At 34.5% G+C, this 23,059-nt stretch overlaps 2 protein-coding genes across 2 annotated transcripts; one reads left to right on the top strand and one right to left on the bottom strand.

Annotated features, from left to right (window-relative positions):
* Positions 1–16,757: 16,757 nt before the first annotated feature.
* LOC139848712 (uncharacterized) lies at positions 16,758–19,348 on the bottom strand. Its single transcript, XM_071838417.1, has 3 exons — positions 18,868–19,348; positions 17,981–18,630; positions 16,758–17,459 (listed from the first exon to the last, which is right to left on the bottom strand). The coding sequence occupies exons 1-3, from the start codon at positions 19,346–19,348 to the stop codon at positions 16,758–16,760; spliced, it is 1,833 nt and encodes a 610-aa protein (XP_071694518.1).
* A 919-nt stretch (positions 19,349–20,267) lies between these two features.
* LOC139848711 (uncharacterized acetyltransferase At3g50280-like) lies at positions 20,268–21,701 on the top strand. Its single transcript, XM_071838416.1, has one exon. The coding sequence runs from the start codon at positions 20,268–20,270 to the stop codon at positions 21,699–21,701; it is 1,434 nt and encodes a 477-aa protein (XP_071694517.1).
* Positions 21,702–23,059: the final 1,358 nt, after the last annotated feature.

Raw genomic sequence — 23,059 nt, 5'->3', positions numbered from 1 at the left:
AGTAGGAGGAGCTTTGACAGGAACAATAGGTTTATCCTTTGGAGGTGTCTTACACGTCTTAGCAACGTGTCCCACTTTCTTACACAACGTACAAGTAGCAGTACACCGCCCTGGGTGATGCCTTTCACAACGAATACAAAAAGGATAAGTGCCCTTATAATTCATCCTTGTACTATCCGCCGGCTTCTTACTAACATTCTGAGTTGAACCTTGAGATGGCTCAAACTTCCTTTTACCTTCATTGCTCTTAGTGTCAACCTGCTTATTACCCGACGCCCTTCTTCTCTTGGCCAACATCAGATTTTGTGCCATGAGAATCACAGCATCAAGAGTAACCTTCTCGGCAGCGATAACATTCCCTTGAACATCCTCAGGGAGACCTTCAATATACCTTTCAATTCTTCTTGCTTCGGTAGGAAACATCTCGGGACACAAAGTAGAAAGCTCAACAAAACGATTGGTATAGCTCTCAATATCGATACCCTTCACCTTGAGTTCCCAGAACTCGGCTTCAAGTTTTTGAACTTGACTTCTCGGACAGAATTTATTAACCATCATGCTTTTGAGTTCGTCCCATGATTTTGCATTAGAATTGTCAATTCCCACGGACTTAGCATGAGCAGTCCACCAAGTCAAAGCATTGCCAGCTAATGAGCTAGTGGCATATTTGACCCGATCATTATCCTCACAGTTGCAAATACAGAAGATGGACTCTAACTTCTCGAACCATCGAACTAGTTCGACAGCCTCTTCATTTTCCTTGAAAGCGGGAAGGTGGCAGTTTGTAAAGTCCTTGTAAAAATAAGGTTTCGGTTGAGGATTAACATTATTAGCTTGAGCGTTGCCTTGGGCGGCAGCAAGCAACTGTTGGAATTGTTCAGTGGTTAATACGATGTTGTTAACAGTAGGTGCAGCTGGACGAACCATGATGTCACTACATAGAAGTGAACATAAGTTTGGTAAGGTGACAAGTTATAAGTTTGGGCAATTATAAGTATGAATAAAATAAAGCATTGATATCACATGATATTAATAGAACACTTTATATTATTAGAACAAGGCATTAAATAAGCCTTTTTAATACACGATTTGGAAATAGAAATACTTTAAGGCATAGCCTTTACATAGACAAGGAATTGGAAAAATAATCTAGGAAATATTAAGATTGAAGTAATCTTCATATTTCTTCTTCTCGTCCTCAACCTTCTTCATAAACTCATCAACTTTCTCGTTCCTCGCCTTTTGCATCTCATAGAGATACTCGAGGTTATCATAGAGGTTAGTAACGAGGCTGTTGACTGCGTTGTTATCGTACCCCTTTAGAGCAAGCTGCTTGTTGACTCGATTTCTTTCCATATCCAACAAGAAATCAACATTCTCCTTGAGATGATCAAGTGATTGCTTTCCCCAACGGGTGTTACGTTCTTCCTCATACTTCACCAACTTTATCTCTTTCTTTAACTCCGCATTCTCCTCCAAAAGTTTCTTGATCACTAGGTCCGTTTCATCCATTCGAGCCTCAATTCTTGTAACATGGCCAAGCAAACCATCGAAGTTCTTCTCGGTAGTTGTTCGCAGATTCATGATTTCACACATGGCATCATGGTTATCGTAAGAAGGAGATCGAGCTCTTTTCTTAGACGGGCCATCTTCGTTTAAATCAGCAGGGCGCTTCCCCTTGTCTTCAATTCTTGGGGTTGGGTAGTAGTCGGGAGACTTAGGTAAAGTATTCGGACTATAGTTTGGTGAGGGAGAACCACCAAGACCATAAGGTGGGCTTTGGACTCGTCTCGAAGTTGAAGAGTGTCCAACACCTACTTCAGTGGTAGGTTTAAAGCGAGCCATTTCTTCAGAAGGTTTGAAGAGAGTCATTTTGTTTGGTTAATTAATGCTTGAGTTTGACATCCTAACATTAGGAAAGAGACTTTGATTGGAATCTTTGAGTCAAGTTTAGTAAAGCATAAGTGTTAAGATTATAAGGCAATCCTAAGTGCTTTAAGTCTAAGGCAGGAAAGGTTATAGTTTCCTAGATTGCTAAGGCACCCTAGCTAGCAAGTAAGGCACACATAAAGATGCAATCCTGGTTCTCTATAACAGCCTGGTTATGCTCTGATACCAATTTATCACACCCCCAATTAAGTTAAATAAATTTGCTAGCAATAAAGAGTGGGGCTATGAGTTCACCTTAGTAAGTAGAGAGAGATCGTTATTCCTCGGAATAGAAAGTTTGAATGGATGAGCAGAAAGTCAACCTAATGACATTTAAGAGTAGTTAAGTATTTTGCCCAAATTTAATTTTAAGTATGCAAGTGTTTTAAGTATACTTCATTTTACTAAGTTCCATTCCTAGTAAGTTTCTACTTTTAGTAGTTTCCATTTTTAGTAGTTTCCATTTTTAGTACGTTAGTGTCGAACACTAGTGAGTTGTCCTTAATAAGTCTACCACCATTTAAGTGTGAAGATAACTAGGTGTATGATTACTATAGTCGGGTTTGATATTGTGCACCATACTCAAACATCTATTCCACCGCCGAGTCACCGGAATGACCAATTGTTACCGGTTGGCCCAGGATTTCTTGACCAAAATCTAAGTTTGGCATTCGTAATCCACAAGCGTCCCATAGTGGTACCAAGGATCACCCTAGGCCTTAAGTAGCGTTGACGTTCGAGTAATCACACGTTATCGTGAATGACTAACGTAATCGTATAATATAATATAATATAAGTAGTAGTATATTATATGTGTTAGTAATAACATAAGTGTATAGGTGTTAGTATTATATAATAGTATTTGGGTTTTAGATAATTAAAGTAATATTTAACATTAGAGTTTAGTAATAAATGATTAGGGTTTAATTAATGTATTAGGGTTTTATTAAATTGGGGTTTAATAAATTAGGGTTAGGTTTAATTAGTTAAGGTTTTAATATTTTAATATGTATATGTATATATAAATCGTGTATATGTATATATATATAGTATTTTTATTTTTTCATATATATAAACCGTATATATATATATATGTATGTATATAAAAATATTTTTTTATATGTATATATATATATCGAATATGTATATGTATATATGTATTTATTTTGTTTCCTTAATTAAACACAAACCAATCTTCTAACATTTATCTAGAGTTTAAAGATCAAACACTCCTTCCCCCCTTTTTTTTCGGTCGATACACATACATACATATTAAATTTTTTTTTCTTTTTTCTTTTTCATGTATATATAAATCTATGTGTGTACATGTATATAATGTATATGTTTATGAATTAATCAAGATTGTATCATGAACATGAATTTAAAACAAAGATCAAAGATTATGTAAATAAGTTTTAGGGTTTATGTTATACCTTGAAGATTCGAAGATGATTAACAAAGAAAAGATGAAACACTTTGAAGATGAAGATCAAAACCTTGAAGATTGATGAACACCTTTGAAGATCTATGAAGAACTTTGAAGAACGCGAAGAACGACTTGAAGATCACTTGAAGAACTTGAAGGTGGTGGTGGTGGATTTCGATGGTGGTGGTGATGGTTTCGATTTATTTAGCCGAAAACAAGAGAGAAGGGAGAGAGATTTGGGAGAGAGATTTGTGAATGAGATTTGGTACAAAGAAAAGGTTTAGCTTAGGCCTCTATTTATAGGAGTGCTAGGAAAATTCTAGAATTAGGGTTAGGGTTAGGTTTACTTAGGGAACAAGTTGGACTTGGAGATGAAGTAATGGGGGTCATGGGAGCTGAAAATTGGGAGGGGTATTTTGGACATTTCATATATATATTTTTTCCGGCTAGGCATTATCAAGGGAGGAGTTTTGGGATTTTTTCGTTTTAGTCCTTGCACTTTAAATTAGCTTAAATAATCCCTAAACTTGTTTTAAGATTAATTAAGTTATATACTTTAAACTTTAATTTATTACCTTTTGTTCACGAAAATTAATTAACTTATTATTTTCGTCTTTTATTAACTTGTCAATTAATGTATAAAGTTAATTAATATAATTTATAATTCTTAATACTTAACAACCGTTAATTAATGTTTAATTGTTAAGTTTTATTATATTGTTGGGCATTTAATAAGGAAAAGTATAGAATGGAAAAATGAGGGTCGTTATAATTGGATTATTGCTCATCGGTATTTTTTTAAGTCGAAAGACTTCCTTCCATTGTAGCATAACGATGGAAGTGCAGCGTGATTCGGGTGTCTCATCTGGTGGTATCAAAAGAAGTTGTTAATTAGCTAATCCGGGGTGGTTATGGGTTGTATAAACATAATTCACAGTTGAGATGAATTTTCGATTGAAGATCGGTATGGGATTGTTTAAAGTCTTCTTCGAGTGAGAGATTGTTGAAATGCCAAGTCGAGTTAAACTAGAAGAAGAATTCGAAACTGGTCAGGGATCGCAACCTCGAGGGGTGCAATTATAGTCACGAAGATGCAGCTAGTGAATTTGAGTTCTTACTTGACAAGCCTCACGATCGTGAGGGTAGAAGCTACGGTCGCGAAAAAGTGCCAGGCGCATGAAGTTGGAATGCGACTAGGATTCCTTTTCCTCTTGTAAGTCTAACTTGTTTTCCACTATAAATATAACCCCATGTAACCTATAATCGTGTGTACAAAATTAATTGGTAAAAAATCTCTGATTTGTGCTTGTGGACTAATTCCGTATTTGAAGTTGGGTTATAACCACATTAAGCCCTTTTGTCGTTATTGTTTACTCTTATTACTTTTATGTTTTACTTAATTCGTTTATCGTTTGTGTTGGACGGTAGCCCACAATGAGTGACTCACATTTTGTGCATGATCAAATTAACAAGTCAAAGAAGGAATAGTTAGGCTATATTTGTAAGATTCTTTTCATACATGTGATTTCACATGTCAAAGAAATACTATAAATAGATGGAGCTGAGAAGAGCATAAGGCATCCACAAAATAAGATCACAAAAGGAAAAACACAGTTGATCGATAATATCAACGGAGAGTGTGTATTTGTGAGGTTGAGACTTTTATTCTTGTAAGGAGTGTAAAAGATTGTACGAGAAACTTAGATTTTATACTAAAATCTAAGGGGCTTGGGTTTGGGTTTAACTCATAGTGTACTTTTTCTTGTACCGGGTTCTTTTATATTATAAGAATAAAGGAGACTCTTGGGGTGGATGTAGGCAGGGTTTGCCGAACCAAGTTAAATCGTCGTGTTATCAGTTACTTTATTTGCTTTCTATTATTTCTCGCAAGTTTGTCTAAAACAAATTATATCCTCGCTTCCGCTGGTGTGGGTGCGCTAGGTAAATTGTCATAACAAGTGATATCAGAGCGTATCCAGGTTTATCAGATATTTTTTTGTTTGGAGATGGCGGGAAATAGCGGTATGCAGTTTAAAGTGGAGCCATTTGATGGAATCGGGAATTTCACCTTGTAGCAAGCAAGGGTGAAGGATGTCCTGGTTCAGCAGGGCTTGGCAAAGTCGTTGAAGGGTAAAAAGGACGGCAAGTCAGAAAAGATGACGGATGACGATTGGAATGACATCGAGGAAAGATGTGTCAGTACCATTCGCCTATCCATCAGTGATAAGATCATTAATAATTTCAGTGGCGAGACAACCGCGACGGGGTTGTGAATGGCCCTCGAGAAGTTATATCTCGGGAAGAATATGACCACAAAGCTAAACTTGAAGCGTGATCTTTATCGATTGAAGATGGAGGATGGCGGGAATATCATTGAACACATGAACGTGTTTAATGGTCTGGTGGATCAACTTGCAAAAGTTGAGGTTAATATTGAGGAAGAAGATAAGGCCCTTATTCTTCTTACCTCTCTTCCCAGTTCGTATGATACTTTGGTTACTACTGTTCTTTACGGAAAGGCTACTGTAAAGACGGAGGAGGTAGTACCGGCACTCTTATCTCAGGATAAGAAACGAAGATCTGATGACCATTTTGAGCATGAGTTTGCTATGGTTGGTCATGGAAGGGGAAGGTTTGCCGCGAAGAGATTTAGAGATAAGAGTAGGTCTAAATTAGGAGACGGCATGTGAAATGTCCCGTTCATATTGATTATAAACGTTCCATATTAATTGATTTCGTTGCGAGGTTTTGACCTCTATATGAGACGTTTTTCAAAGACTGCATTCATTTTTAAAACAACCATAACCTTTATTTTATCAATAAAGGTTTTAAAAGCATTAAGCAGATTATCAAATAATGATAATCTAAAATATACTGTTTACACACGACCATTACATAATGGTTTACAATAGAAATATATTACATCGACATATGTTTCTTGAATGCAGTTTTTTTTACACAATATCATACAAACATGAACTCCAAATCTTGTCCTTATTTTAGTATGCAACAGCGGAAGCTCTTAGTATTCACCTGAGAATAAACATGCTTTAAACGTCAACAAAAATGTTGGTGAGTTATAGATTTAACCTATATATATCAAATCGTAACAATAGACCACAAGATTTCATATTTCAATACACATCCCATACATAGAGATAAAAATCATTCATATGGTGAACACCTGGTAACCGAAATTAACAAGATGCATATATAAGAATATCCCCATCATTCCGGGACACCCTTCCGATATGATATAAATTTTGAAGTACTAAAGCATCCGGTACTTTGGATGGGGTTTTTTAGGCCCAATAGATCTATCTTTAGGATTCGCGTCAATTAGGGTGTCTGTTCCCTAATTCTTAGATTACCAGACTTAATAAAAAGGGGCATATTCGATTTCGATAATTCAACCATAGAATGTAGTTTCACGTACTTATGTCTATTTTGTAAATCATTTATAAAACCTGCATGTATTCTCATCCCAAAAATATTAGATTTTAAAAGTGGGACTATAACTCACTTTCACAGATATTTCCTTCCTCGGAAATAAGACTTGGCCTCGGATCGATTCACGAACCTATACAAATATGTACATATATATCAAAGTATCATCAAAATATAATTACAACCATTTTTATTATGTTTTAAAGATTTGAGTGTATTAAGTCAGCTGTCCTCGTTAATAACCTACAACTAGTTGTCCACAGTTAGATGTACAGAAATAAATCGATATATATTATCGTGAATCAATCCATGACCCAGTGTATACACGTCTCAGGCTAGATCACAACTCAAAGTATATATATTTTTGGAATCAACCTCAACCCTTTATAGCTAACTCCAACATTACTGCATATAGAGTGTCTATGGTTGTTCCAAATAATATATATCATGGGTCTATATGATATGTCAAAACATTTGCATACGTGTCTATGGTATCCCAAGATTACATAATATATTAGAATACATGTATAATACAATATACGTTAGCTAGGATATGATTTGTATAGGTTTGTTAAACATTTCCCGTAGCTAAAAAGATCAAAAATATCCAATCTTGTTTTACCCATAACTTCTTCATTTTAAATTCGTTTTGAGTGAATCAAATTGCTATGGTTTCATATTGAACTATAATTTAAGAATCCAAACAGAAAAAGTATAGGTTTATAGTAGGAAATTTAAGTTACATGTCAATTACTAAAGAGGTAGTCATTTTCGTCGAAAGAACGACATCTTGATGATCATTTTGAAAAACATACTTTCACTTTGAGTTTAACCAAGATTTTTGGATATAGTTTCATGTTCATATAAAAAATCATTTTCCGGAACCTCTTCTTCTTCCGGTTCCTCTTCTTCTGGTTCCTCTTCTTCCGGTTCCTCTTCTTCCGGTTTCGTTTCCTCTTCTTCCGGTTCTTCGGGAACTTGTGAATCTTGCCAATATATATTCAACTCTTCGTTATTATTAGGTGAGGCAATGAGATTTGTGTTAGAGGTAGACATCTATCACACAATATCAAACATGTTAAGAGATTAATATATCACATAATATTTACATGTTAATAATATATAGTTTCCAACAAAAATGTTAAGCAATCATTTTTAAAGAAAACACGGTCGAAGTCCAGACTCACTAATGCATCCTAACAAACTCGATAAGACACACTAATGCAAATTTTATGGTTCTCTAAGACCAACGCTCTGATACCAACTGAAATGTCCCGTTCATATTGATTATAAACGTTCCATATTAATTGATTTCGTTGCGAGATTTTGACCTCTATATGAGACGTTTTTCAAAGACTGCATTCATTTTTAAAACAACCATAACCTTTATTTTATCAATAAAGGTTTTAAAAGCATTAAGTAGATTATCAAATAATGATAATCTAAAATATACTGTTTACACATGACCATTACATAATGGTTTACAATAGAAATATATTACATCGACATATGTTTCTTGAATGCAGTTTTTTACACAATATCATACAAACATGGACTCCAAATCTTGTCCTTATTTTAGTATGCAACGGCGAAAGCTCTTAGTATTCACCTGAGAATAAACATGCTTTAAACATCAACGAAAATGTTGGTGAGTTATAGGTTTAACCTATATATATCAAATCGTAACAATAGACCACAAGATTTCATATTTCAATACACATCCCATACATAGAGATAAAAATTATTCATATGGTGAACACCTGGTAACCGACATTAACAAGATGCATATATAAGAATATCCCCATCATTCCGGGACACCCTTCGGATATGATATAAATTTCGAAGTACTAAAGCATCCGGTACTTTGGATGGGGTTTGTTAGGCCCAATAGATCTATCTTTAGGATTCACGTCAATTAGGGTGTCTGTTCCCTAATTCTTAGATTACCAGACTTAATAAAAAGGGGCATATTCGATTTCGATAATTCAACCATAGAATGTAGTTTCACGTACTTGTGTCTATTTTGTAAATCATTTATAAAACCTGCATGTATTCTCATCCCAAAAATATTAGATTTTAAAAGTGGGACTATAACTCACTTTCACAGATATTTCCTTCCTCGGAAATAAGACTTGGCCACGAATCGATTCACGAACCTATACAAATATGTACATATATATCAAAGTATCATCAAAATATAATTACAACCATTTTTATTATGTTTTAAAGATTTGAGTGTATTAAGTCAGCTGTCCTCGTTAATAACCTACAACTAGTTGTCCACAGTTAGATGTACAGAAATAAATCGATATATATATTATCTTGAATCAATCCACGACTCAGTGTATACACATCTCAAGATAGATCACAACTCAAAGTATATATATTTTTGGAATCAACCTCAACCCTATATAGCTAACTCCAACATTACTGCATATAGAGTGTCTATGGTTGTTCCAAATAATATATATACATGGGTCGATATGATATGTCAAAACATTTGCATACGTGTCTATGGTATCCCAAGATTACATAATATATTAGAATACATATATAATACAATATAAGTTAGCTAGGATATGATTTGTATAGATTTGTTAAACATTTCCCGTAGCTAAAAAGATCAAAAATATCCAATCTTGTTTTACCCATAACTTCTTCATTTTAAATCCGTTTTGAGTGAATCAAATTGCTATGGTTTCATATTGAACTCTAATTTAAGAATTCAAACAGAAAAAGTATAGGTTTATAGTAGGAAATTTAAGTTACATGTCAATTACTAAAGAGGTAGTCATTTTCGTCGAAAGAACGACATCTTGATGACCATTTTGAAAAACATAATTTCACTTTGAGTTTAACCAAGATTTTTGGATATAGTTTCATGTTCATATGAAAAATAATTTTCCCAGAAGAACAACTTTTAAATCAAAGTTTATCATAGTTTTTAATTATCCAAACCAAAACAGCCCCCGGTTTCACTACGACGGCGTATATCCTATTTTATGGTGTTCATCGTGTTTCTAGGTTTTAAATCATTAAGTTAGCATATCATATAGATATAGAACATGTGTTTAGTTGATTTTAAAAGTCAAGTTTGAAGGATTAACTTTTGTTTGTGAACAAGTTTAGAATTAACTAAACTATGTTCTAGTGATTACAAGTTTAAACCTTCGAATAAGATAGCTTTATATGTATGAATCGAATGATGTTATGAACATCATTACTACCTCAAGTTTTCTGGATAAACCTACTGGAAATGAGAAAAATGGATCTAGCTTCAAAGGATCCTTGGATGGCTTGAAAGTTCTTGAAGCAGAATCATGACACGAAAACAGTTCAAGTAAGATTTTCACTTGAAATAAGATTGTTATAGTTGTAGAAATTGAATCAAAGTTTAAATATGAATATTACCTTGAATTAGAAAGATAACCTACTGTAAATAACAAAGGTTCCTTGATCTTAGATGATTACTTGGAATGGATTAGAAAGCTTGGAAGTAGACTTGCAAACTTGGAAGTATTCTTGATTTTTATGAAACTATACTTATGGAATTTATGAAGAACACTTAGAACTTGAAGATGGAACTTGAGAGAGATCAATTAGATGAAGAAAATTAAAGAATGAAAGTGTTTGCAGGTGTTTTTGGTCGTTGGTATATGGATTAGATATAAAGGATATGTAATTTTGTTTTCATGTAAATAAGTCATGAATGATTACTAATATATTTATAATTTTATGAGATATTTCATGCTAGTTGCCAAATGATAGTTCCCACATGTGTTAGGTGACTCACATAGGCTGCTAAGAGCTGATCATTAGAGTGTATATACCAATAGTACATACATCTAAAAGCTGTGTATTGTACGAGTACGAATACGGATGCATACGAGTAGAATTATTGATGAAACTGAACGAGGATGTAATTGTAAGCATTTTTGTCAAGTAGAAGTACTTTGATATGTGTCTTAAAGTCTTTCAAAAGTGTAAGAATACATATCAAAACACAACATGTATATACTGAAAGGACCCGTTCATATATATTATAAACGATTCACAATAGTTGATTACATTGCGAGGTATTTGACCTCTATATGATACATTTTACAAACATTGCATTAGTTTTTAAAAGACAAACTTTCTTTACATTGAAAATTGATAGGCATGCATACCATTTCATAATATCCACTATCCAACTATAAATTGATTTAATAATAATCTTTGATGAACTCAATGACTCGAATGCAACGTTTTTTGAAATATGCTATGAAAGACTCCAAGTAATATCTTTAAAATGAGCAAATGCACAGCGGAAGATTTCTTTAACACCTGAGAATAAACATGCTTTAAAATGTCAACCAAAAGGTTGGTGAGTTCATTAGTTTATCATAATCATTTATTTCCATTATTTTAATAGACCACAAGAATTTCATTTTCAGTTCTCATAAATATACGTCCCATGCATAAAGACAAAAATAATCATTCATATGGTGAACACCTGGTAACCGACATTAACTAGATACATATAAGAATATCCCCTATCATTCCGGGATCCTCCTTCGGACATGATTTAAATTTCGAAGTACTAAAGCATCTGGTACTTTGGATGGGGTTTGTTAGGCCCAATAGATCTATCTTTAGGATTCTCGTCAATTAGGGTGTCTGTTCCCTAATTCTTAGATTACCAGACTTAATAAAAAGAGGCATATTCGATTTCGATAATTCAACCATAGAATGTAGTTTCAATTACTTGTGTCCATTTCGTAAAACAGTTATAAAAAATTTCGCATGTATTCTCAGCCCAAAAATATAAAGGGTAAAAAGGCAAATGAAACTCACCATACTGTATTTCGTAGTAAAAATACATATAACGTCATTGAACAAGTGCAAGGTTGGCCTCGGATTCACGAACCTAAATTAATTATATATAATTATGTGTTGGTCAATATTTGTCTAATAAATTAGGTCAAGTCATAGTGTACCACAATCCTAATGCTCGAGACTAATATGCAAAAGTCAACAAAAGTAAATTTGACTCAAAATAATTTCCAAAAATCTATACATGATTAATATATAGTTTAAATATCGTCGTTTTATATTTTTAAAAGATTTATTAGAGTAATAATATAATTTATTTATTAATAAATAAAATTTTATATTAAATTTATGTAATAAAATATACTTTTATATATATTAAGTAATAAAATTTATAGGGTTCATTTAATATCATAAAGATAATATGATAGGTATCATTAAAGTAAGTTATTACACGTAGTAAAATATGTTTGTATCACATATTTATTTGATAAAATAATATCTATAATGATAGTAAGTAAAAGTTATATTATTTTGTAATAATAATTATTATTATAAAAATATCAATATTTATAATTACTAAGATGACATTATGATAAAACGATAATTCTAATTATGATAACTTTAATATTTACGATAATTTTTAATATTATCTTTAAAATAATAATTCTATTTAAAATAATAATAATAATGATATTTTATAGTAACAATGACATTTCTATTAAAATGATAATTTTTGTTAAAATGATAGTTTTAATACTAACGATACTTTTAATAATAATAGTAATGATAAAAATAATAAGAACGATAATTTTATCAAAATCAATATCTTATAATATTTTAATTTCATCATGATACTCTTACTCATTATTTCCTAATCGTTTCGTTTAATAGCTTTTAATCGTCTTTTATATCGTGTTCATAATAATGATAATAATAGTAATCAAAATAATTAGGTGTTACAAATATTTGTTTTAATTACACTTATATTAATAATGATAGTTACTATAACATTATTAACGATAATACTAATAATTATCTTAATGATAATATAGTAATAATAATAATAACAATAACAATAACTATTTTTAAATAATGATATATATATATTAATAGTGATAATAATAATAATAATAATACTAATAATAATAATAATAATAATAATAATAATAATAATAATAATAATAATAATAATAATAATTGGATAATAATAATAATACTAATTATAACTTTAACGATAATAACGATAGTAATAATAAAAAAAATAACAATTTTTAATGATAAATCCCTTTTATTGATAAAGATAATAATAATGATAATAATAAGATAAAACTAGAATGACGATAAAAAACGACGATAATAATAATCATTTTTAATAAAAATATCGAAAATTCAATTGATTATAACTTCTAATCCGTTTATCATAACGATAATCGTTATATATATCATTTCGAGTTTCTTAACTTAGTAATCTCATTTCTTATGTATATCACACATTGTTAATATACTTAGTGAGATACTTACTCATCATAATCTCATGTGAACCATATATATATGTCTATATATACCACAACATATAGTTTTTACAAATTTGTAACGTTCGTGAATCGCCGGTCAACTTGGGTGATCAATTGTCTATATGAAACTTATTTCATTTAATTAAGTCTTTACAAGTTTGATTGCTTAACACGTTGGAAACATTTAGTCATGTAAATATCAATCTCAATTAATATATATAAACATGGAAAAGTTCGGGTCACTACAGCATGAAGGGTATCCAGTGCTTCAAATGTCAAGAGTGGGGTCACTATAAGAAGGATTGTCCACTCTGGAAGAATGGTGAAGATAAATCTGGGGGTTCATCGGCTGCGGTAGTAGTTAATGAATCGGTTAATTTGGGAGATGTTCTCACAGTCTCCAAAAGTTCTACTTCTGCTCAAGATGAATGGATTTTAGATTCTGGTTGTACGATGCATGTGTGTTCCAAGAAAGCTTATTTTGATAAGCTAATATTAAAGAAAGCGGGGGTGCTGACTTTAGGTGATGGTTCAACATGTGATGTTGAGGGTGTTGGCATGGTGAAAATAAAATTATTTCACGGAGCTGCTTACACTTTTGGTGGTGTGGCGTACGCACCAAAGATGTGTAAGAATCTAATTTCCTTAAGCCAGTTGGATTCTCAAGGATACAGCTATTCGGCCGTAGGTGGAGTTATGAAAATCACACGTGGCAAGAAGTTCCTGATGAAGGGAGAGAAGTATGAGGGTTTATATCATCTGGTGGCGAGTACCAAATGTACTCGTGTCTTGAAGGTTTGGAAACTGTGCACACGGGAAATTGATCAGGAACATGTGACGACATGTTTGATCGAGTTAGACGATAGTGAGAAGGAAAATCCTACTAAGGGAGAGGTGATTCGAGACTCCTCTCCAATGTCAACTAGGTAAGTTGACAGGGTCAGTTGCACATGATTATTGGCCGTTTCATTTGAATCAAGTTCAGGACCGAGGTGATTCAAGGTGTGTGCAGTGGTGATAACGGAGGCCAACGGTGAAAGTACTTGGTGTTAGTATTTTCGGTGACGAAGATAAATGTTCATCAAGGTGGAGATTGTTGGACGGTAGCCCACAATGGGTGACTCACATTTTGTGCATGAACAAATTAACAAGTCAAAGAAGGAATAGTTAGGCTATATTTGTAAGATTGTTTTCATACATGTGATTTCACATGTCAAAGAATTACTATAAATAGATGGAGCTGAGAAGAGCATAAGGCATCCACAAAATAAGATCACAAAAGGAAAAACACAGTTGATCGATAATATCAACGAAGAGTGTGTATTTGTGAGGTTGAGAGTTTTATTCTTGTAAGGAGTGTAAAAGATTGTACGAGAAACTTAGATTTTATACTAAAATCTAAGGGGCTTGGGTTTGGGTTTAACTCATAGTGTACTTTTTCTTGTACCGGGTTCTTTTATATTATAAGAATAAAGGAGACTCTTGGGGTGGATGTAGGCAGGGTTTGCCGAACCACGTTAAATCTTCATGTTATCAGTTACTTTATTTGCTTTCTATTATTTCTCGCAAGTTTGTCTCAAACAAATTATATTCTAGCTTCCGCTGGTATGAGTGCGCTACGCAAATTGTCATAACAGTTGGTGAGTTAGTAATTGATTTAAATCACTTATTTTTTTTTGGTACATGAATGACGAATTCTAACACCTACATCACGAAGAATATGACTTCCCCAATTTTAAAATATATATATAGTACCCATATTACTCCATACATTATTAATAGTATTTTATTTTTGTAACGCTGAACATATTGGACTTGACAAGTCTTATATGATTGTGATGTTGAGCAACTAAAGCCATACAGTTCTTAATAATTTAGTCAAATTATAAGTATTGAGACAAAACAGAATTGTATATAGATGATTGTATAAAGCTTTTGTATATTGATTGTGTGTTTTGTTACAAGGAGAAGCTAGCTATTTATACAGGGATTACAATCCTAATTATGGAGAGGAGCCTAAACAAATATGGAAGGTATTCAATATGAAGACCTAGCTGTTGGAGCACTCTGCACATCTATACAAATCTCTTAAATAAGGAAATGATGATGGTGAGCCATTCTGATCCAAATTGTTCCAGTCTAACACTCCCCCGCTCGTTGAATAGTGGGATTCCCAATATTCAACTTGATGAGAACTTCATGGAATGCTCTTCCATTGACTGATTTGGTTAAGATGTCTGCTAACTGGCCCTCTGATCTGACAGATGGAAGAGATATGATTTCGGCTTCAAGTTTTTCTTTAATGAAATGCCTGTCTATCTCAACGTGTTTGGTTCGGTCATGTTGGACAGGATTTTCTGAGATAGCTATTGCGGCTTCGTTGTTGTAGAAGATCTTGATAGATTTTTTGAGTGGGAAGCCAATTTCTGTTAAAAGTTTCCGGATCCATAAGGCCTCAGTTACGCCTTTAGCAATACCTCTAAATTCGGCTTCGGCACTTGAGAGAGCGACTACCTTTTGCTTCTTACTTTTCCATGTGACAAGATTTCCTCCAACAAGGGTAAAATATCCTGATGTAGACCTTCTATCTCCTTTTTCTCCTCCGTAGCCAGCATCTGTATAAACTTGGGTTTCAAGGTTATTGTTCTTTGTAAATAAAACTCTGTGTCCTGCTGTTCCTTTTAAATACTTGATAATTCTCCAAACTGCATCCATATGATGACGTTGAGGTTGGTGCATGAATTGACTCACCACTCCCACAGCATGTGCTATGTCTGGACGAGTGTGAGCAAGATAGATAAGTTTTCCCACAATTTTTTGATATTGAGTTCTGTCAGCGGGTTTAGCATCTTCTTCCATGTACAACCTTTGATTTGGAATCATAGGAGTGTCGGCAGGCTTGCAGTCGACCATTCCTGTTTCAGCAAGGAGATCAAGAACATATTTCTTTTGGCATATAAAGATCCCTTGTTGAGAGCGTAGTACTTCAATCCCCAAGAAATATTTAAGTCTCCCTAAATCTTTCATTTAAAACTCTTTAAATAAATTGTTTTTTAGTTTAAAAATTTCTTCTTTATCATTTCCTGTTATGATCATATCGTCTACATAGATGAGGAGACAATGATTAAATTGTTTCTTCGTTTAAGAAATAATGTGTGATCGGAGTTACTTTGTTTAAAACCATAATTTTTTATTGCTAAAGTAAAGCGCCCAAACCAAGCCCTCGGGGATTGTTTTAGTCCATATAGAGATTTTTTAAGGCGACAAACTTCCCTGTTTTTGAAGTCTGACGTGAAACCAGGAGGTGCTTCCATGTAGACTTCCTCTTTGAGTTCTCCATGTAAGAAGGCATTTTTTACATCAAATTGATAGAGAGGCCAATCTTTATTTGCAGCAACAGAGAATAAAACTCTGATAGTATCAATTTTGGCTACGGGTGAGAAAGTTTCAGAGTAATCGACTCCATAAGTTTGAGTATATCCCTTAGCTACGAGACGAGCTTTGTATCTTTCAACTATACCGTCTGCTTTATGTTTAATTGTGAACACCCAACGACATCCAACAGGTTTCTTTGAGTTTGGAAGGATGCATTTTTCCCAATTGTTATTTGTCTTTAGAGCTTTCATTTATGTTTCCATTGCTTCCTTCCATTTCTTTGATTTTAGGGCTTGTTCTACTGTTGTTGGGATTTCTTCAGAGTATATCGCGGAAGTGAAAGTTTTTGCTTCTTTTGATAGATTTCCTTTAGCAATATTTGCCATTGGGTACCTTGACCGGAGGGCTTCTCGATCTGGATCATATCGTTTTGGAGGAATTCCCCTATTTGCTCTCGGGGGTAGCATATATGGTTGTTCAGGCTCGGGCTGTTGGTTTGTTTGCTCAGATTCAGATTGTTGTTGAGATTCAGATTGTTGTTCAGGCCCGTTTGATTCATGCTGACCTGTATTGGTTTCCTGTTCTGAAACATTCTCTTGATTTTCATGATTAGTAGAATCAGTTTCAGAAGATTTGGTACTTACCTCAGTATTTCCAGTGTTATCGGGAGGACTTTCAGAGGTGGTACTGACGGGTGGATCATACTGAGATTTGGTACTGTTATTAACTTCTTCTGATGAAGGTATATCTAGCCAACTCACAGTGTCATTTGACTCAGTCTCCCCCTGACTCGTGTGTTGGGTAGTGTAGAAGTATTCAGTCTCAAGAAAATCACAGTTCATGGTAGTGAACATGTGCCGTTTTTTAGGGCTATAACAAATATACCCCTTCTGGTTGACCCCATAACCGACAAAAACACATTTTTTTAGCACAAGGGTCAAGTTTGGATCGTTCTGTTTTAGGTATATGAACAAACACAGAGCACCCAAAAACCCGAGGTTGGAGGGTCAAATTTGACGGTGGTTTATAAAATTTGGTTAGGGCTTGAAGGGGGGTTTTTTAGGTCAAGGGCTCTGGTTGGAAGTCTATTCACGAGATAAGTTGCCGTGGCAAGAGCTTCCGGCCAGAAAGATTTTGGAACATTAGACTCGATCATTAAAGCCCGTGTTATTTCTAAAAGGATACGATTTTTCCTTTCAGCGACCCCATTTTGTTGGGAGGTATGAGGGCAAGAGGTCTGATGGATAATACCATTTTCTTGGCAGAATTGTTTCATTTGGGTGTTAACGAATTCCCCCCCATTGTCGGATCTTAGGACTTGTATGTTACAATTAAATTGAGTTTGAACCATGGTATAAAAAGAAGTAAATTTATTAAAGACTTCGGATTTGTTTGTAAGAAAATAAGTCCATGTCATACGGGTACAATCATCAATAAATAATAGGAAATATCGAAAATTATGTCCCCCATTAACCTTTGCTGGCCCCCAAACATCAGAATGAATCAAGGCAAAAGGACGTTCAGTTTTCGTATTACTAGTTTTAAAAGAATTCTGATGGCTTTTTGACAAAATACAAGTTTCGCACTGAAGCGTTTTATTTGAAGAAAATAAACTAGGAAATAAAATACTTAGATAACTAGCGGAAGGATGACCTAAACTTCTATGCCATAGCCAAGCTTGTCGGTTAGGTGTCCCATGAGCTATCATAACAGTACCATTTTGGATCACCTCTTCAATGTAGTTTAACCTATCTCGCTCAGTACCACGACCAATTATTTCCCCCGTTCTGAGGTCCTGTAAGATACAAAAGGTCGGGTGTAATAATACGGTGCAATTAAGTTCCTTTGTGACATGGCTAACAGATAGTAATTTGTGTGAGAGGGCAGGAACATATAAACAATTGTTTAGTTTCAACGTTGGTGATATTTCATTCATTCCTCCCCCTTTAACCTGAATTACCCCACCATTAGCAGTTTTAATTTTATCTTTGTTCGGTTTTGATTTTAGGCAAATATCATTTTTATCAAAGGTCATGGTATCGGTTGCACCACAATCAATGATCCATTCATCACTTTTAATTTTATTTGAAACACAGTTTACGTTAGAAAAATTATTTAAGAGTTCTTTTTGCAAAAAAGGTTTATTTTTAGATTTGTTTTTAAACGTGGTGTCTAATTTACAAAAATTATTATTATTATTATTATTATTATTATTATTATTATTATTATTATTATTATTATTATTATTATTATTATTATTATTATTATTATTATTATTATTATTATTATTATTATTTAACAAGTTTTGGGGGAATTTATCACAAACCAGGTTCTTGAGGGGGGTAATAGAAAAATTGGTACCTGATTTAGGGTTAAAAAACCCTCGATCATTCATACCTTCACCTTCAGTCGATGAAGGTTGCTCAGCCGCAAGTAATCCAAATCCACCACTAGCGGTGGCGCCGGAGTTGTTGGCCGATTGGTTACCTCCGGTAGCCGCCGCCACTGCTGCTTTCCCTTTTTTGTGTCCGTTGTTCCACCACTCTGGGTATCCAATCACCTTGAAGCATTGTTCTTTCGTATGACGTTTCATACCACACTTGGTACATTCGAGGTGATCTTTATCCCGGGATGATGACTTAGAATAGTCTGACCGGAGTTGGTTTTTCGAAACTAGCCCAAACCCGTCAGATTCTTTTGATTTTGAAGCTACAAGTCCGGTTGCGACGCCGGAGTGGGAAGGAGCATCAGATTTAGCACCAAATATGCTTTGGTGTGCACTCTCTTTTCGGACAGCAGCATATGCTTCTTCGGCAGTGGGTAATGGATCGATTCTAAGCATTTCTCTTTTGATATTGTCATGTTTATGATCCAAGGCATTTAAAAATTGAAATAGTTTCTGTTCGGATCTAAGTTTGTTATAAGTGACAATATCAATTGAGCATTTCATTGGGTTTGGGTCTCTTCTTTCAATTTCCCCCCATATACCCTGTAAACTGATCTAGAGGTCTTCGATTGACTTACCGGATTGCTTGATTTCATTTGCTCTGACATGGAGATCAAAAGTCTGCAACTTGTCCCTTCCAGAGCTGTATGTTGTTACCAGTGCATCCCATAGCATTTTTGCAGTTTGGAATTCAGTGAGATTGCTTGCTAAGTTTGGTTCAATGTTCTGAATGAGCCAAGAAAACACAATCAGGTCTTCCTGCTCCCATTGTTCATATTTTTCATCTGTAGTTTCTGGTGGGTTGGTTGTTAGATGATTGAGGAGGGCCTTGGATTTTCCTCCAATGGCAACCTTAATCATCCTTGACCACAGGGCATAATTTGAACTATTCAGACTTAAACTTATTTTCAAGGTGTCTGAAAGTTTTGGTTGCTGGAACATGTTGGTTTTCAGAAAACTAGTCAATTGACTAGCCAAATCATTGGTTGATTGGTAGCTGCCGTCTCCATCAGACATGGTAGCTAATTTGAATCAGAAAAAAAAGGCAAATGATTGAAGCAGAAAGTGTAGTTTGATCAAGATCACTACACTAGCTCTGATGCCATATTGAGACAAAACAGAATTGTATATAGATGATTGTATAAAGCTTTTGTATATTGATTGTGTGTTTTGTTACAAGGAGAAGCTAGCTATTTATACAGGGATTACAATCCTAATTATGGAGAGGAGCCTAAACAAATATGGAAGGTATTCAATATGAAGACCTAGCCGTTGGAGCACTCTGCACAGCTATACAAATCTCTTAAATAAGGAAATGATGATGGTGAGCCATTATGATCCAAATTGTTCCAGTCTAACAATAAGTTTCCTAAATTTATCTCGGACGACTTCCCCGTCGGTAAACCTTATATCGGAATGCTTAGTGAAACCATTACATGATCTTTCACCAGATGCAAACAAACCAATAATCTACTTCACACCCTTTGAGCTCGCTTACCTCAACATCAACTACAGCCAAAAAGGTCTCCTTTTCGCTAAACCATCACCTTCCGAAAATCTACATTTTTCGATAACTGATTTCTTGGTCAAACTTCAGCACACACTGTCTATGACCCTCACACATTTTTATCCACTCGCAGCCCGTTTAGCCACTCAAAAACAACAAAGTCCACCATCTTCTGTTATCTACATAGACCCCGAAAACATCCCCGGTGTCAAATTTGTATACGCCAAATCAGACGCTAATTTATCCGATGTACTTAACCCTGTGGAAGTACCTTTACTTGTTCATTCGTTTTTCGATCTTAATGATGCTATAAACTATGATGGTCATACGTTACCTTTGTTGTCAATTCAGGTAACCGAGCTGACCGATGGAATCTTCATCGGTGGCTCGGTTAACCATTTGGTAGCAGACGGTACGTCTTTTTGGCATTTCATGGCTACTTGGAGTGAAATATTTAGATCCAAAGATCAAGATGGTTGTTTTATATCGCGTCCTCCGGTAATCAAACAAAGGGTCCACGAAGGATCCGACCCGATTGCAAGTATTCCGTATACACATGAAGATCAGTTCATCGAACGTTTCAAACATCGTACACAAGTTAAAGAGAGGTTCTTCCATTTTTCATCGGGTTCGGTTTCAAGACTGAAAGAGAAAGCAAATATTGAATCCAATATGAACGAAATTTCAAGTTTACAAGCAGTGTGCGCACTTATATGGAGGTGCGTTACACGTGCGAGACGACAAGGACGAAACAGTGAAACTGTGTGTAGACTTCTTGTTAATAACAGGCGTAAAATGGACCCACCTTTACCCCATGACTATTTTGGTAATCTAATTGGTACGGTGATGGAAAAAGTGACTGTGGAGGATCTGCTGACTCATGATCTTGGATGGGCAGCTTTGAAATTGCATGAAATGGTTAAAAATTACGATGATGAATCAGTGAAAAAGTGGATCGGGTCATGGGTTGAGAACCCGGTGGTGCATAAAATGAGTGGGCAGATATTTTCAAATGCGGTACATTTTGGGAGTTCGCCAAGGTTTGATATGTATGGGTGTGAATTCGGGTTGGGGAAAGCGGTTGCGGCCCGAAGTGGGTTCGTTAACAAAGGTGACGGGAAGATGACGTTGTATCCGGGTCGAGAAGGAGGTGGGAGCATGGATGTTGAAGTTTGTCTTTTGCCTGAATGTATGATGGATCTTGAATGCGATGAGGAGTTCATAGGTGCTCTTAATAGTTAATTAAGTGGTTTGATTTACTGATATGAATGTTTATGTCGAATAATATGATATTGGTGATGTCTTTTTTTTAGTTTGGAGATTTATGTTGCAAGTGTTAGTAGTTCTATTGTTGGTTCACATATTGTATTCGGTAATATGTTCGATTATGCAATGTTCAAAAACAATGTTTGTAACGTGCGTAGCTATCAGTTTATAGTTACACAACAACAAAACCCAATACCATCCGAGTGGTGTATGGGAGAGGTTGGATGTAGACAATCATTCCCCTAACCGAGAATAAAAACAAGTCCTTTCTCCACCAAGAGTGATCTCAAAAGTAGAGAAAGTCATCTCTCTCTTTATTTTGCGGATAAAGAAATTGCTTTCGAGTGGACGTCCGGCCAAAAACTAAGAATTTTTTTTTAAAATAAAAAATAGCAAAACAAAATTAAGACGTCATGGAAATAGTAGAATCAGATTTTCATAGGTTTAAAAGTCTGCCTGAAAATCAATTTACGCTCAAAGCGGCAGTCAAGACGCCACTTAATCGACGCTTGGTGTTGCCTCAATAAATAGAGCCAAAACAACTTTCTAATAGTTGTGGTATGTAAATATGTATTTTTTTTTGTATTATTATTAGTTTCCGAAAAAGCAAGTTTCTAATAACTAGAAACTTCAACGAATCGAATGGAATCGAATATATCTCTATATATATTATTGTTGGTAGTATTTATGTTCGTCAATTTATTCACGATAATATTGTACCTGTTGAATTTGATCCTTTGATTTTTCTAGTGAAGGATCATCTGACGCGCCGTCTTCTTTCAGATGTGATATCACTAGAGATCTCTACCCTATCATGCCTTCTTCCCCGCACTCTCCTCCGCATGCTTTTCTCACCAGTTCCGTAACCTGGCATCAATGACTTGGACATCCAAGCTATGATATTTTTTGTAGACTTCTTTCGAATAAAGACATTATTTGTAATAAAACTGCATTTCCTGTTTTGTGTCATGCATTTCAACTTGGCAAACATGTCTTCCTTTTTATGTTTCTAGTGATAATGTTAATGCACATTTTGATATTATTCACTCTGATTTATGGACTTCTACTGTTTTTAGCATTAGAGGTTTAGAATATTATATTATTTTTCTAGATCATTATACGCACTATGTTTGGGTATTTCCGTTACACTATAAATCTGATGCAATCACAAAATTTGCACAATTCCGCACCTTTGTAAAAACTCAGTTTGAACAAGAAATTAAAGCTTTCAAAAGTGATAACGGTAGCGAATTTGACAACATCGCCTATCATTAACTTCTCCTAACTAACGGCATTCAATTCCGCGTCTCTTGTCCTTACACCTCTCAACAAAA

Source organism: Rutidosis leptorrhynchoides, chromosome 5 (assembly GCF_046630445.1).
Source record: "Rutidosis leptorrhynchoides isolate AG116_Rl617_1_P2 chromosome 5, CSIRO_AGI_Rlap_v1, whole genome shotgun sequence".
NCBI lineage: Eukaryota > Viridiplantae > Streptophyta > Magnoliopsida > Asterales > Asteraceae > Rutidosis > Rutidosis leptorrhynchoides.
This window is presented reverse-complemented; position numbering and strand designations above follow the sequence as displayed.